This window comes from Scatophagus argus, chromosome 23 (assembly GCF_020382885.2).
Source record: "Scatophagus argus isolate fScaArg1 chromosome 23, fScaArg1.pri, whole genome shotgun sequence".
In the NCBI taxonomy this organism is placed as follows: domain Eukaryota; kingdom Metazoa; phylum Chordata; class Actinopteri; family Scatophagidae; genus Scatophagus; species Scatophagus argus.
In genome coordinates, this window is record NC_058515.1 from 8,925,858 (window position 1) to 8,942,541 (window position 16,684).

General features: G+C 40.7%; 2 protein-coding genes across 3 annotated transcripts in view; both read right to left on the reverse strand.

Moving 5' to 3' along the window:
- The window catches only part of LOC124054209 (glucosidase 2 subunit beta-like), a 109,703-nt gene extending 95,711 nt beyond the window's left edge, over positions 1-13,992 (reverse strand). The window contains exons 1-6 of one of the 2 annotated variants that reach the window (XM_046379904.1): positions 13,752-13,992; positions 13,249-13,365; positions 11,627-11,722; positions 9,886-9,943; positions 8,918-9,035; positions 4,557-4,686 (exon numbers count right to left, since the gene is read on the reverse strand). In XM_046379904.1, coding sequence (XP_046235860.1) covers positions 4,557-4,686; positions 8,918-9,035; positions 9,886-9,943; positions 11,627-11,722; positions 13,249-13,365; positions 13,752-13,833 — 601 coding nt within the window. In that variant the 5' untranslated portion in view covers positions 13,834-13,992. Of the gene's footprint in view, positions 1-4,556; positions 4,687-8,917; positions 9,036-9,885; positions 9,944-11,626; positions 11,723-13,248; positions 13,366-13,462; positions 13,718-13,751 lie in introns of those variants that run through there. The other variant, XM_046379905.1, reaches the window with a different exon arrangement.
- Positions 13,993-14,315: 323 nt separating this feature from the next.
- On the reverse strand, positions 14,316-16,143 carry LOC124054210 (doublesex- and mab-3-related transcription factor A1-like). Its single transcript, XM_046379906.1, has 2 exons — positions 15,510-16,143; positions 14,316-15,264 (listed from the first exon to the last, which is right to left on the reverse strand). The coding sequence occupies exons 1-2, from the start codon at positions 15,985-15,987 to the stop codon at positions 14,483-14,485; spliced, it is 1,260 nt and encodes a 419-aa protein (XP_046235862.1). The 5' UTR covers positions 15,988-16,143; the 3' UTR covers positions 14,316-14,482.
- Positions 16,144-16,684: the final 541 nt, after the last annotated feature.

Sequence of the window (16,684 nt, forward strand, 5' to 3'; positions counted from 1 at the left end):
TTTTGACAGCGTTTGCCTTTCTTTCCACTTAGCTTGTTTTCTGGATGTATAGTAAACGCAGATCATGGACATGAACAGTTATGCTTAGCAGCCAACTTTAAAGCAGTGACTTCCCAGCAATCAAACCTTTTCAAAACAATCTATGTTGATAATGTACTGATGGAAATAGAAATTACAATAATTAAAGAAAAATGAACATTATGGTGAATGAAATATGTGCATTCACTTCAGTGTTAAGAAGATAAGAAAGGAACACGAAATGTTTGCTACTGGATCTACTGCATTTTGTTTATCTCAAGGGAATTTGTGCTCAGAGACTCCGAAGCCATCTGACATAAGAGCATACAAGTCAATAATTAAACTAACTAGCAGTTAGCATGACCTGATGGGCTAAAGGAAGGTTGTCAGACTAAACCAGTAGTGAGACTACTTTTACAGAGGAGTGCAGAGGAACAAGGGAGAGCCTTTGTCACATGGTGCAATGACAATCAACTGAAGCAATGAGCTTGTGGTGTACTATGACAATAAGTGTGTGAGCTCAGTGGCAGAAACAAAAAACAGTCAAATTCCACATATGTGTTAACACGCTTGGCAATTCAAGTTGATAGAAAAAGAAGAAGCTACAAATTCTAAAACGTGAATGCTTCACACACCCAGGACTGCTGTCATCAATGCAGGCATAAAAAACATTTCTACTGTACACCTATCACAAGTACTAGTACTAAACGTGTATCTGGTCAGGGAAAAACACACAGTAATCCTGCATGGTAGATGCACTCAGAACACATTGCGATCCAAATACTACTGGATCAGCAGCATCACATCTGGTGGATGTGTGATATAGAATTAACAAATGATGTGAAACGTTCTATGTAAATTCCCCCAGTTCATAAATATGTGGCCAAACAGATGGCAAACAGGTGTGAAACCCTCTTCAGTACCAATGTAAACTACAACATCTGAAGGTGTCTCTGATAATTTTAAGATATCCACACTCAACAAATTCAAGAGCTCCACCTACATAAATATGCATATTGAGAAAAATCGAGATAACAAATGCTTTTACAAGTGGATGCAAATTCAAAGGCCTGTGTTCAGACTTCAGTGTCTGATATCCGGAAACAAATCGTTCCTACCCAGTGTAAACAGAGATTTTGCATCATCATTTTTCTGGCACTGGCACTTCCTTGTGAAATACCTAATATTTCTGTGCCTCTAGGTCTCCTGTGATAATTAGTCAAATTACTTTATTAAAATGGGTGAAAACATCATCTTCCCTTACAAACAATAATTACGTCCCTTGAGCCAAGGTATGGCAGGGAACCAGATAAGCTTTTGTTATTCTATTAAGATTTACTTAAAAGAGTCACACCTTCTTCTACCAAGTTAATGCTCTTGTGGTTTACTTGTTAAGGCATCAAAATGTCCTGGTCAGTCTAACAATACCATCTGGTAAGAACAAATGGCTATCTGTTGCACTACAGTGTGGTTTTATGAATTGCTAATGACACAAATGATTCAAAAGGGGATGGAAAATCTGCAAAAAAAACCCCAAATGATCTATCTGGCTATGCAGTAATTATCCTTTACACCCTGTTATGGGTCCACCACTGCAGCGGAAATATGAAGTCAAGTCATATCAAGTCTTTCTGAGTGCATTGTTGGGAGAATCCTACCAAACAGATTTTAAAATTCAAATGTGAACAAGCAACAGGATGCAATTATATCAAACACGGATGTAATTTTGACGTGAAATGGCAAGATTCTCAGATTCAAATGGACAAACCATGAAATACGCCCACAACGGACGCTGAATGGATTTAATTCACATTTCTCTCATTTAAAAGAAAATGGCGAATTGAAAAACTATTTCAATTCAGCATCTTCAGGGACAAAGTTCAAGGTTCAGTGTGGAAATTTTGTGCATCTCGGTAAACTTAATTTATGCTCCACGGTGTCCCACTGCACTCATGTACCTTTGTAAAACATGAGTAGTACAGAGGTGGTTTGCAAGACGTTCCACTAGAGAAATCAGGTCAACCACTGGATTAACGATGAACTTGAGGAAAGCCCCACAAACTGCGGGTGAACTCGGAGACAGTGTAGCGTTGCATATTGGGCCGTATCATTAAAGAGAGCAACAGACATTGAAAACAGCATGTCTCTATATGAGAGGATCATATCAAATAAACATCATCAGAGAAGGAAGTGACCTCCACGTGAACCCAAAGCTTGCTGGGGTAGCTGGGAACAGCAAAGTCTAGAGGACTTAACTATAAATGTGACAGAATGGTAAATACTGAGCTAGCTCACGAAATGACAGGACACAGCTCAATAATGCGGTCTATGAAAGCGATGTGCAATATTCTGGTGTAGTTAAATGTGATAATCATAGACTGCATGCATTATCTGTTGCTGCAGATGTTACAACATCAGCACTGCAGTTACCCAACATTTATATGCAACATTATGCAACATTAAGTTCTACAATTACCGCTTCATCACACCAAAAGCAATGCACCATGTGAAACTACACAATTTTGGGGGGGGATGCAAATAACCTGGCCCTTTAAAATGTAAATAAACATTAAAAATAACTGCACATGAAGCCCCGGAGACACGTCTGAGCGACAGCAGCAGTAAAGGGAGAGTCTGCTGAGTTCTACTTTGCAGGCTCAGCAGCTTGTCCTTCTGGCTTTTCACAACTATTTTGAGACAGGTCGTGATGTTGTGATGTTCCTATATTTAATCGAGACAACTCAGTATTTGTCTTCATCCTCATGGTTGAGGCTTTAGGACAATTTTTTCACAAATGTGGAGGCACTCAAGATGTATAAGACATTAGTCAGTGTGTAAGAAGTAAAAAAGAGGTCTAACGGAACTTAAATTCTCTTAACTTTTGGTTGTCTAGCCTGGCATTCAGTTGACAAGGCATGATGGCAAAATTACACGCTGTTAAAGAATAAAAACAACATTGAGAAAACTGTGACCATTTACTTAATGATATTTCAGCACTGAGGAGCTTTATAATCCAAGAAACGTCTGAGACATTTGAAACCAAACCTGATTTAAAGCATTCAAATCGACTTAACACTACATGGAATAAAAAAGTAAAATGTAAGTTTGGTGCTTATGAAATTTAACTGGGAAGTGACTTAAATCATGTAAAACTGTGATACGTGATCCCTAGCTGATGTGAAGCGTTTCACCAGAAAAACGAAAAATTAAAAAAGGTAGTAAATTCAAAACGTCTTCAGTTGCTATTCTAAAAAGTATTTAAAATAAGCTCAGGGCCATGCATTAGCCAGATCACATTAAAAATTCCATCAAATACAAAAGTTACACATTGGGAAATTACTTCTTCATGATTACTTCAGTTGTACAATCTCTGCTTTGCTGTGTATGCTCTTCAATCCTAGGAATTAAATCAAAATGTGCATGAAGGCCATAACAACTTGCCGACCCAAATAATAACTGCAAGGCCCATCAGGGAGCCATAAAGCGTTATACTTCTGGAAGATTAATGGTGATTTAAAATTCAAGTACTGATTAGCACGTAACATCACAGGAAAAAGAAAGTATAATAAGTAAGCTTAACATCAGTGAAACATCCTTTTAGCTTCAACACACAGAGGCGACCACAAACATGCAAACTGTAATTGCATAATAAAAGACTAGATGGATAGCCAACATGGACACGACAAGCCAGCTCAACCACAGAGACGTACACCGATGGCTGTTACGCCCTGGAGATGAGCAGTAATGGAGGTCAAGGACAACGGGCGTGATGTTTAGCAAAGGTCCGTCTTGTATAACGGGATGCATGATGGATGTGTGCTCAGAGGAACCAGCAAAGTCAAATGACCTTTACTGCTATCAAAACCTTTACCTGAGAAAATATGACAGAAATATGACAGCAAAGTGAAGATTAACCACATTACTCTGAATAAACAGGAGTTGTGTGCTGCATTTTGTTTGGTATACTGGCACTAAAACTTTTGAGTTAATTTACCTCCATCAGTCTCTATCCATTCCCAATACACACACACACACACAATTCAAAATCCTTATGGACTTCAGGGTAAAAATGACTGAGCCCCTCTCCTATCTGGCCCCACACCTTTCTGTACATTCACACATGCAAGTCTAAATGTCACTTAAACGCCAAGCCAACTCATGCTCGGAGCGATAAGGGAATTTTCCTGTGAGTCAACTTCTCTCTGAAGGTTTGAGGAAAGTAGAAGAGCTGTGGGACTGCAATATACTGTTGCTCAGCACTCCTCTCAGAGTCCATCTATTCCAGTGGCACAGGCATCTGTATTTAACCCTTCCAGCTGTTTCTGAAGTTCTACCATTTGTCATCCTGATTATCTGGCCTGAGGCGCTAAGGTCAATTTACTTTTGTTCAATGGAAGACTGGGCTGAAATAAAATGGAAGCTGCCCTGTGGTGGCTGTAACAATGACCTAACTACAGACTCAAGCAATTCCGTGGATTTATTTGCTTTGAATGGACTCAAACCAAATCATGGTAGGTTAAAGGTTTTCAGACACTTACTGCTGTCTGCTCCTTCCAGCGCCTTTAATGTTTGCTCTTTGAGTTGGTCGGCCTCATGTTTCCGCCTTCTGTGTTCCTCTAATTTGATCTGTAGGTCCTCGGCTGCCTGCTGAAGGTCTCTGAGCTGGGCCTGAAGAGAGACATTCATGTCAAAAACCTTGACGAAATCAATACTTGCTCTGTAGATTTAGCATGCTGCAGTCCTACTAGTTCCTAGTTTGGAAAATGTAAAACATTTTGGGGCATTTTACCCTGTGGTTCCCTTTTGACATTTTTTATTGCCATGCTATGAAGCCTGCTGACTGTTGACCGTTTCTAACCGCTATTACATCAACATTTGTGGTTTTCAGTAAAATATTTAAACAACTTTTGCGTGAATTGCAATAAAGTTTGGCAAATGTTTCCCTCAGGATGAATTATATTCACTCTAATGAATGACTTTTTGACTTTTCATCATCAGGTCAAATTTCTATTTGTCCAACACTTTGCCTAGACTAAGATGGTGAACATCTCTAACCTTCTTTTTCTTTATGCATCAATACATCAACCAACCAATGTATACAAAAACATGTCCTACAGCAGCCAAGTCTGAACAATGTACTGTTTAAATCACTTGCGTCAGGAGCTGCTGCTTTTGACAATCAAGCTTAACCTCTCATCACTCCCTGTAATGGGCCAATTAATATGAAAGAGCAGAAGCCCCTTGTTTGTGTGTGTGTGTGTGTCAATGCTGCCATCCAATCTCCCCTCAGAGACGCTTGAATTACAATGATGGATTCTGCTTGGTTCGGATAGGGATGGCTACCTTTCTAGGCCACGCTGCTTTCTTCAACACCTTCAATTTGCAGCACTGATTTATGGGCAAGAGCATATTTACTTGTGAATAACACCCATGTACAAAGCTTCCTCTATAATGTTAAAATGCTTCATAAAACACCACCAACTAATGCACATGGTTAAGTATTTTTGTTTACTTGGGGTTTTTAAATAAACTGCATTGAAAAATCTGAGCACTGTGAAGAAGCATATCTGTTTAGTCAGAAAATCTGAAAAAATAAGCAATATTCCAATTGGGATAAGTAAAAACAATGCTGTCTTCTGTTTTAAAAAAATGAGTGCTGATTCAGTACACAGTGTCTGAGACTTCCCCTTCCTGAGTTAACTCTTGAAAAACTGAACAGCAAAAAAAACATTGTAGGTCTCCCTGAAATCCTGACAAAATTCAGACAAATCTATGCCAGGAAAAGGAAAAACAATACCTTAAAGATGGATTTAGGACTAGCAAAATGCTGCACATCACTCCCCGCTTTAAAATGTGCACTTACACTGGGCCACTCAAAAGACAGATAATCACCAACCTCCTGAAAGAGGATTTTTATTGGATAGCAATTCGTATTCAATTAACAGCCGGATTCCTATTTCTGCTGGTTCTAATAGTGCTGACATGCTACGCTGTGTAAAGGCTTCTAATCTGATTAAAAAGTTTGCCAGCATCCTGTTCCTGAATCTTCTTTAACCCTTGAACCACAGAACAAGTTCACTTTTGGGTCACTGTGTAAGGTTTTATTGTAAACCTTGTCTTATCAACAGAGACACCCTGAGAGGAAGAGGATCACAATGTGCGGTTGAACTATGAGGGCTGAGCGACACTTCAGCCTCGATCTGCCAATCAGCAGTCACAGAAAAGAGATGGGGGGGGGTTGGGGGGAAGAGAACAGAAGGGAAGAGTACACACTCAGAGACCATCAGCTGGCAAATGTATGACAAAAAGTGGCCTTCAGTTAAAATCTATGCTGTCAGATAAGTGGTATCTTTTTAAACGTATCTTCACAAGCAAGTACATTTTAAACAAGACTGACATTCCTGAAATACAATTTTTCACACAAACAGGTGCTGTAAAGTGCTTTGAAATACCTTGAAATAAAGTAATTTCTCACATAACCAATGCATAAAATAGCAAAAGGTTTGAGGACAGTAAGGCTGGCAAGACTACAGATGCTTTTTCAATATTGCATGTTTAACGATACAGTATTTGCACTTGAAGTACTGAAAGCACTAAAGAAAAAAAAAAAAAAAGAAGAAAAACAACAAAAAACCCACATATCCAATCAGATTTTCAACTCAGTGCTGCACAGATATTAACAATATTACAAATGTGTTTGTACTGGCATTGAAGATGTATTTTATTTTAGTATTATATCAAGGTTTAAAATTCTGGCACTGTGACAAAATTAGGGGGCAGTCCCGAGAAAGTTAAGAGAACTGTGAAATGAGCTGCAAATACATATCTTATAGTGTCAAATACTACACTTTAAATGATATCTTGGTCTAACAATTGTCAATTTGGAAAAAAAGGAAAACCATCTTTATTTGTGCAGCACATGAGCTAGACTTTATCATCAAACAGTGTGAGAAGGGCAACTTGAATTTGAAGACAATGCATTAAGTAATGAGAATGCTGAACCAGTAAATATAGCTCACAAACATCTAAAAGAGACCCTCAGCTTCCAAATTTAATTTGCACCCAACTCCTGGGCTCCCATTTCTAATTTGGCCTAGCGCTTGTTGAACTAAATGTGCAAATGGAGAGCAGAGGAAAGACTGTGAAGTAGTTTCTTCTTATCTTGAAGCTCTGTGGAGGAGCACGTTGATTCTAAGTGGGCTTGATGACTCAGGTACTTGTTTACTTGGGTCGACTTACCCCAAACCATTTACTCCTTACTGTTTTGGAGTTACTGCAAATGAAGCACAGATACACCTGAAACTAGAATTGTTCGGATAGGAGACAGGTTTTTGAATATAATCATGATATAATGATATACTTTTCATTCTAAAACGAGCAATCAGCTGAAACACAGAGATGTGAGTGAGTCAGTGGCTGGAAAAAAATGCTTTTTTAAACAGCATTTAAAGCTAGGAAACGGAACATTTCATGTTGACATGGCAAAAACTAAATGCACAGCAGGCTATGGTTGTTTTTGGAACATGCACAATAGACCCGTGAAGCAGGAGATGCCACGAACACGTACGGTCAGAATAATAGCATAGAACACAAGCTGCTCATTTAAAGCAGGAATTCTCCAAGCACAACACATATAAAAGCAAATTAACCTCAATGTCCCTAACAATCAGGTATGTTAGCTTGCGAGCCAAGTAATAAAACTACATTTACTCAGTCGCAGCACGAGTAGCCAAGGTGAAAAGTTAATTAAATCAATTTTAAATAAAATTGGGAATAACAGAAGCAATATACACAGTAGCTACAAGGGAGAAACACATTGGTGCATTTGTATGATAATTTTAAGGGCATTCTGCCATAATTTGGAAGCTGAGAAAAGACAAAAAGAGGAAGAAAAATCACACAAAAAACTAGCCAGAGCCAAACCCAGGACATCGCTATAAAATTGCAACCAAATGTTTCAGAACCGCTGCATGTCAGGATAAAATAAATTTGCTGAATGCAGGGCAGCCACAAATTAGTTCACAACATACATGAATCTGTGTTGCAGTTCAGAATGCATCCATGGTTCACCATGTTGACTGCAATGGGACCTGACAATAGAACAGAGTCTATTATGCAGGCTTCAGGATACACTTCCTTCCTTCCTAGTGGAAATGGAAGGTTACAGGTGTAGAATTTTTATGCCATAAATCACACCAACCTAAACTTGAGGATAAACATACCAAATCAAAAGGTTTGGCACTTAAACTATACCGTCACAAAGAGCTGAGTGAGGCTGGCGGAGGTCATTAGCAGGAGCGGTAGCTGTCCCACAAGATTTCAGCAGAGACGTGAAGAGATCGTTCATGGCAGATCTAGGGTCAGTTTTCTGTAGTGCGTAACTTATAGGATCAAGCTATGATGAATGTTCAGGCTGATTCAGTTAAATTATTTCACTAATATGATTAAAAAAAATAATCAAGGCACATTTAAGTTTAAATACAAAAGACCAAACAAATCTGATATGTTACCATACGCTTGGAATTTCCTCATACAAGCAACATAGTAACATTTGTGTGAAGTTTTGAATCATTTTTGCTGCAGTATATTTTTTGGTATTTCATTTGCTAAAAATCTAAATGTAGGGTGTTTCTGTTTTCCAACAACACATGGTCACCTGCTTTCTACTGAGCTTGGAACAGCTTTGAAATTTCTAATATGCCACAGACTATATACAGACCACTTAGTGTACATTTGGTGCAGCTCAGAAAAATGCTGAAAAACAAACACAAGTGAAAGTCACTTGTTTTCTCACAGCAGGAACAGGATAAATCTTTCGAGCAGAAAACCCTGATGACTATCCTCTGTTACTGCTACTTCGGGCCATACAGTAGTAGTTCATCGGGCAGAAAACGTGTACCTGTTTCTCCCTCCAGAGCAGCACTCCCTCCTCAATCAGTTGCTGCTTGAGTTGCAAGCCCTCGTCCAAGGTCCTCATCTGGCCCTCCACATATGCTCTCTCTCTCTGTCCCAGATTCCTGGAGTAGAGAGCGAGAGAGAAAGCACACTCCCATCATTACTGAGAAAACATCAGCCACCCCTGCTATGGTCACTGAGATGGTGCAATCCAATTTTTAAGGGCCCACAATGCAGCAGGAATCCAAATGGGAAAATAGAAGAGTAAATAAGACGGGGGCTGATGCTCTGTGGCTGAACTAAATTGTTTTTGAAGTCTGGCAAACACAATATGAGTGTGGACCTTCTGAAAACATAATGAGATATACTCTGCTAGTATGTGGTTTTTGGGGCGAATGGCAGTGAATGAAATAACAGAGGACCGTCAACAAAATAAGTGGGTTACTGTATTAGAAGTTACATTTACACAGCGGGATTCATCTCTGCACCACAGTATGGTCAATCTTTGCAGTGCAGCCCAGAAAAGATGATAAATGTGACCTGGCAGGAGCAGGCACTTTTAGAAATATTATTTATTTATACCATATATGCAGTATGTGATTTGCATCCTTCAGAAACTAAAATCTTGGCATCGAAAACACCTTTGGATGTGAGAGTACAGTTTACAGTGCATCAAGTTTTTAAAAAATCATAGTGACACCATGCCCCCTGGTGGCACAGCAAATGAGTCACTATCACATGTATGCCACAAGTGAACAGTTCATGTTCACTGTGCAATGGCTTTAATGTTTGGTTTTAGCAAGGTCTGCAGTTTTACCCAATTGCTCAAAACGCTGGTTGATACAATCCCACAGCAAAATGGACTGGGTATTTATTTCTTTAGCTGTGTGTGGGACTCCGATGCCATATTTTGAGTCAAAATCTGCATGTGTTATTTCATAAATATTGAATCTCAGTTTTGATTCAACTGACCAGCAAGTGTTCTGGCAGTGAGCGTGGCTGTTGTATTCATCTGAAGCATCGCAGCAATCTGGCACGAGACACAGGAGAAACCAATCCAATGCACATACAAGAGAACAGAAGAGCATTCAACATTATCAGCGAGAAGAGGTGAGAAATATGTCTTTATTCTAAACGATGTGATCAATACATAATTTGGCAACAGAAATTGACACAGATTGAAGTGAAAAACCATGAACAACAAAAACAAATGATCTGCTGCAATAGGTACTGTTCTTAAACAAATACAAAAAGCTGTTTCTGGTATGCGTGCTAAGATAAGCTAACAGACTTGTAGCTTGTAGTGCTGCTGTAGCTTTATATCTAATGGACAATACAATAAAGTGCCAAAAAATCTCTCAACTAATTCACCGCCAAAAAGCAAAGAAGTGCACATTCCTTTGATCGATATGAAAAAAATTGCTGGTTTGTGTTGAAATCTAGCAAAATTTTGACACTAATTCTAATTGCCTATTTTGACCAATAGCACCAATAAAGTATATCACATCTGTAAAGCTTAAACCAATTCTCTTACACTGAGAAAAGTGAACACATACAGCAAAAGTCAACCGTGTACATTCATAGTTTGACATCTGCGGAGGCTCCCGCCTCAGTGTTTTGCACAGTATAAACAAAGACTCAATGCTTAGACTTGGCTTTTGCTCAGATGTTTCACTCAAGAGAGTGGACACAGTGTGACATTTCTCAATTATCCAGAACTCCATTGGTGACCAGTGAAACAAGAGCTTTAGATCCCAGAAAGGGCAGCCAATCAAAATCTCAAGCAGCAGAAGAGCAAAAAGCAACGAGATGTTAGCTATTAAGTGGCTCCATTCGAGGCAGGGAAGGTATGAGAAGACAGGTGGGCGTAGAATAAAGGAGACAGGAAAGGGAGCAGGAAGCTTTGAGAAATATTCCACTGCTGCTCTTTCATTCTTCGTTCCTTTAATTTTTACCCGAGATGGCTGCGTGCTGTCTAATGCTGCTGAGAGCGCTGGTGTCAGAGAGGAAATGTCGACAACGAAATGTATTGATTTTATCCGAAGTGAAGAGCTACAGGAGAACAAAAGTGGTTGATTAGGCATAGTGTGTGGCAGAATTTACAAGACAGAATGGAGAAAAGCTTTGAGGAAAGGGACAGGATGTTTTTCAAGGAAAACTGTGTGTGGAGAGTGTGTGTGCACATTGTCGTGTGTGTGTGTTAGAGAGCCAGGTTTTGTTTGTCGTGTCTACTTCATCTGTTTGTTTGTACTACAAAAAGAGTGACAGTTTGCACACCAACACATCAGTTTTTTGACATCATGTTAAATATGAATTCCCGTCCGTGTTTGCAAAACACACAAAAAGGCAAAACGCAAACAAAACAACTTCTTATCTGATAAAAAAAAAAAAAAAAAATGGGTGAGCTATTTTGATTAAAATCTCGCAACTGCCTATGAAAGTAATTAAACTGCAAGATATGAGCACACATTTGGCATCAAACCTTTCCACCAGCTATTTTGAACAAATAAGACAGCAATTCATTTTCTGCAAGAATAAATCTGTCCATCACCCTCAGCACTTGCAGTGCTGCCCTTGTTGTCCTTGAAAAACGCTGAAGCAGAAAACATTGTTGATATATCGCCTCACTTCAAAAGATTCTGCTAAGTTTATTAAAGTCACCTCCCAGGAGAATATTATTTCATCCAACATAATGCAATATAAAAAGCCTTACCACAGATTCCATCATTGACTCGCGACGATGGGATGTAGTGTGGGCGGAAACCCAGATTGGTGCAGTAGAATCGGCCACGAGGACAGGCCGAGGTGCCTGCATGGGGGCAGGAGCAGAGGGCAGCACTGCATAATAAGCCAACTTTCAGAAACAAACAAACGCAATCAAAACTATTGTTAACACATACAAAGTGGCTGACGCAAGCAACAGAAACAGGACTAAATGTACAAACCAAAGGCCTGGGAAATTTTTGCCTCTATATTTTCCACTGCTCTGGATTGGATGCATCAGCTGCCAAGATGTAAGGTCTTGGTGTGGCCTGATAATATTACAAGCATGTTTAATGTTGACTTCATCACTTCTTGCTTTTTCTGAACATTTTGTCTGGAATGACAAAGGTGCCAATACTTGAGTAGCTGAACTTACCTGAGCAGTATGGAGCCATAGCAAAGGCGTACTAGTATAGTAGCTGCCTAGTAGAATGTTTGATGGCTTGAAAATTAGACTTTAAAAAGCTTGGTAATTTTCGTGGATAAAGACTAAACATGAACAAGTGTACACACGACAGACTTGATCTTATGAGCAGAAACTGTGAGTAAAATTTGTAACTTAATGACTCCTTCAGCAAGTGTCTTTTAGTTTTACTTTTCTATCAAATACTCATAGTTCATCCTCAGCAGCAGTTTATAAGGCTTCCCCCAAGAAATGTCAGATTCGGATGGGAATGTTCAGTGACAGAACTTTGGATGACGCTGACAAGATGATATAAGATAAACTTTATTGATCCCGCAGTGGGGAAATTCACTTGTCATGGCAGCTCACCTATACTAATTCCTAAATGGATTTTGCTAACCACTGTCACCTCATAGGGTTCCAGGTTTGAATCTGGGCTCTTCTGTGTGGAGTTTGCATGTTCTCCCTGTGCCTGCGTGGGTACTCCAGCTCCCAAAAACATGCACATCAGGTTAATTCACTACTCTACATCGCCCCTAGGTGTGAGTGTGTGCGTCTGTGGTTGTATGTCTTTGTGTCAGCCCTGCAATTGACTGGCGACCAGTCCAGGTTGTCAGCTGGGATAGGCTCCAGGCCCCTGCGACCCTGATGGATAAGCAGTATAGAAAATGGATGGATGGATTTTGTCTAATACATTCAGTCATGCTCTAGTCTCATGGTGGCAGGCATCAAATGTCAGGCTACACATACACTGCGTTCTGAAATGTGAAAAATGTGTCAGTGTGAGGCTATATGAGAGATGCATAAGCATTGATCCATATGAAAGAAGCACTCCCTCTGGGGTTGTGTGTGTTTCCTCAAGCTCAGGTCCTTTACCAGAGCCCTGGGAGTTTGAGTGTTCTGCGCAGTATATTTTAGATATATATATCCTGGTGAGCTGTATGAAAAAGAAATGGTGCAAAAAAGCTGACTATGTCCACCGTGATATACATTTAAGTGATATGTTCATGTGCTTAAAAATGATGAACTAAATACTGATAACTTGGGTAGTATGTCAAACTAAATATTTTGATGATTTGATTGATTTTGATTACAGGTCAACAGTGGTGACCCACAGCTTACTAACACTGGTAAACAGACAACCACTCGTCCACGTGTTCACTCTTTACCTGGTTCATCAGAGCCATCTTCACAATCGCAGTAATCGTCGTTCACCCGCTCAAAGGGGATAATTTTCGACCCATCAATGCACAGAAAAGACTTCCTCTCCCTGTAGAACCGCTTGTCTGTTACAAAATTAAAAAACATGACAAACTGGAGCATGTTGACGACCTACAGCTGCAGCTAGAAATGCAATCAAACAAACGAGAAAACTTTTTGCACCTTGTGACATTCATTTCAGGATAAAGGGTATACACCACACTGAAGAAACTACTGAAACTACATAAAAAACGACAGTTTTGGTATTATTGCTGCCACCCTAAACAAATTTGAAATGCTGCAAAAAGTTGTTACAAGCTGTACGCAGCGACGCCAAATTCAGAAGAACTTGCAACGTGTTGTCTATGTTTAAGCTAGTTAGCTGTTGAAGGGACAGCACGTTACACTTGCATGCATGAATGCATGAAGGCAACTTAGCCTTAAGCTAGCGAAAAGGGGACGGTGAACTTACAGGACGAAGAGATTCCTCTTATTTTCCGAGAGTCTGCAATGCTACACCAAAAGACAGCGGCGAGAATTATGTGGAAACGCATGTCCGATGGCAAAATTTTTAACTGTCTCAGTCCTTAAAACCTGTCATTCCTTAAAAACAACATCCGCTAATAGGTATTTCAAATTCATGTTATTCATCTAACATTTAAAACTGACCATGACCTTACTTCCTGAAACATGTGGTCTCGTGACGCCTCTGAGGCTTCCTATTGGCTTTAATCTGAGCCGCATGTGAATGGTTTAACCAATCGTGAGTGAGGATGACTTTCTAAGGCTGGAAAAGAAATAAGCTTTACGAAGTCACTGAACTTAGACCTTAATCGGCGTTTTTGAAAATATACGGACGTGTAGTTTGCGAGCTTTTTAAGCGAGTTACATTTTCTTGCAATTCAGAATAAACGTTTAAAGAAAACGTCTTAGGTAGATAGATAGATAGATAGATAGATAGATAGGTAGATAGATAGATAGATAATGTCACATTAATATAATATAAGCACAAAATAACGGACACATGAAACAAGAGCACCTTTTGATGGCTTTATTAATAATAAACAATCTTTATAACATGTAGGCTAAACTATAAAAAAAAGTCAAGTTTTGTTGTAAGGCCAATTAAATGTAAATGCTGAAAGCCAATTTAAAATAAGACTGAACAATAATAATATTTCTCAAGAGTAACGTTTTAATGTGTCATTTTTCACTGTTAAGGCGCGTGTAAAGACCTGTGCTGCATAGTGACTCCTTGCTCTGAAAATAGGAAAGGTCTCTAATCACACCCGGAAAGGAATATGAGTCCAAGGGTGGACGCAGTGGAAAAACTGGCATCAGTCCGGATGTCATGTATGGAGACATAAAACCTGCCATACCACCGTTTGCAGAGGAATAGGCCAGCCGCAGGGGGCTGACACCGAGGCGCGGGCTGAGCCCATAGAGACTGTCTCCCCCAGCGGCCGTCGGCGGCATGTGGAGCGGGGAGAAGGCAGATTTGCTTCCCAGAGCACCAACCGCTCCAGGCAATCCAACAGAAGGCCTGACCGTGTTTGGGTGGTTAGACAGAGTCAAGCTCTCAGTGTCAAGTTTGTTCTCTTTGGAGCTCAGCATGAGTTCAATGGATCTGACAATGTCACCTTTGCACGTTCTCACCATTGACTCCAGGGTGTCCCGTTTGTGATAGGGGAAGATCTTGGCCATGATGTCGGTGGGGTCCCGGTCCAGGATCGGGAAGTCTTTGGGTTTCTCCGACTCGCTGCCAGATTCTGGATCTGAGGAGGAAAATGTCCTCTGTGGGCTCTCTGTGTGATTAAACACCGGGGACGGACTTGCGCTCCCATCAGTGGATGAGCTGTTGTTGTCCTTGTTTGGAGACATGTCCTTCTTGTCACTTGGGGAGGAGTGCAGCCGTGCGGTGTGCGGTGCAAACAGGGGCTGAGCCATGAATCCGTTATAGAAGTTGTACTTGCTCAGTTTGTCATCTGAAGTGTAGACAAGAGAAAAGCAGGTAATTTAAAATTATTTTAGCATGGCTGCCTGAAACAGTGCAACAGAGTAGCCTGTTATGTTTTGTGGTAACTTGAACTCAAATAAACTCAACATAGACTCAATATACAATAACATCTATAAGTAAATTCAAATAAATAAATAATAAATACTATTATTTAGTGTACTTTTTTGACACAGGTGGGTAAAATAATGTCATACTGCAATATTTTTAACTTACCTTCTTTTTGGTTCTCTGATCCAAATACATCAAAACTGGGAGCTGTTGGAGTGTTGCTGGTAGTTGCTGGCACCCCGGGGCCTACGGGTGACCTCTGAGGGTCCCCCGATTCGCCACCGATGCCCGAGCCAGGGTAAAAGAGCCGGAGCTCCCGGGCCTCGCTCTCCTCCTGAGCCTGCTGCCTCCTCAGTGCCACTTGCGCGGCCATCACCCGCTGCCTCTCCGCTATCAGAGTGCACTTTGCGCACACGCAGTCTCTCCAGCGACAGAAGCGCTTGTGGCCTTTCAGTGCCGAGACCACGCCGTGGTTCCTGCATCTGGCGCACTTCGGGGTGCGGGGGTATCCCCTCTCCAGCGCGGGGTTACACGCCCTGAGGAAGAGGGGCGGAGGACGCAGGAGAGATGGGGGCACCTGCAAACCGCCGAGCGGGTTGGCGGCGTGCCCGGCGAGGCCAAGCGGTCTGATCCTGCCGTCCATTTCCTGAAAGGCGAGGCAAACACAAAGTCGGGCCGTCCAGTACAGTTATTCAAGTGATGTGACCTTGCTTAGTGAATGACGTTTCTCTACTGCCGCTGGCACCCTCAGCCAGCGCGCCTTAAGTGTCTCCTCAGGTGGTTTGACATGAAATACAACACCTTGGTCACACCCCTTTCCGCTCCAGCCTACTAAAACCCTATCATGTTTATTTGCATTTGGGATGAATAGCGGTCTAATCTGATGCAACTGAGCCTCTATGCAGCTGTAATTTAAGAAAAAGTTGTCGAGACCACACAGCCCACGCGCTTTGATTGACCTCAAGCAGTGTGTTTGTAGAACACTGCATTTTAATTCAGCTTCCGTTGCTTTAAAATTGTTTAATATGAATCTCTGGTCAGAAGGGTGGACTTTGTTGAATCAGGTGTTAATAAGAAGCTTTTTCCAAACAGAAAGAAAAACACGTTGCCTCAGGTCAGCTAGATAATGACCCCTTTGGTTTGTCCCACTGAGCAATGAATATTCACTATTAGGATGTTTTAAACACAACAATGGCACTAATAGCCACAAAAGCAACAGGTAATTATCTACCTAGTTATTCTGTTGAGCAAATTACCTTGACAAAAGACCCATCTGTCAACAAACACCCAGCGAGATTGGTGGATAACTAATCACACCTTGTCACATGTTTCATTCACTT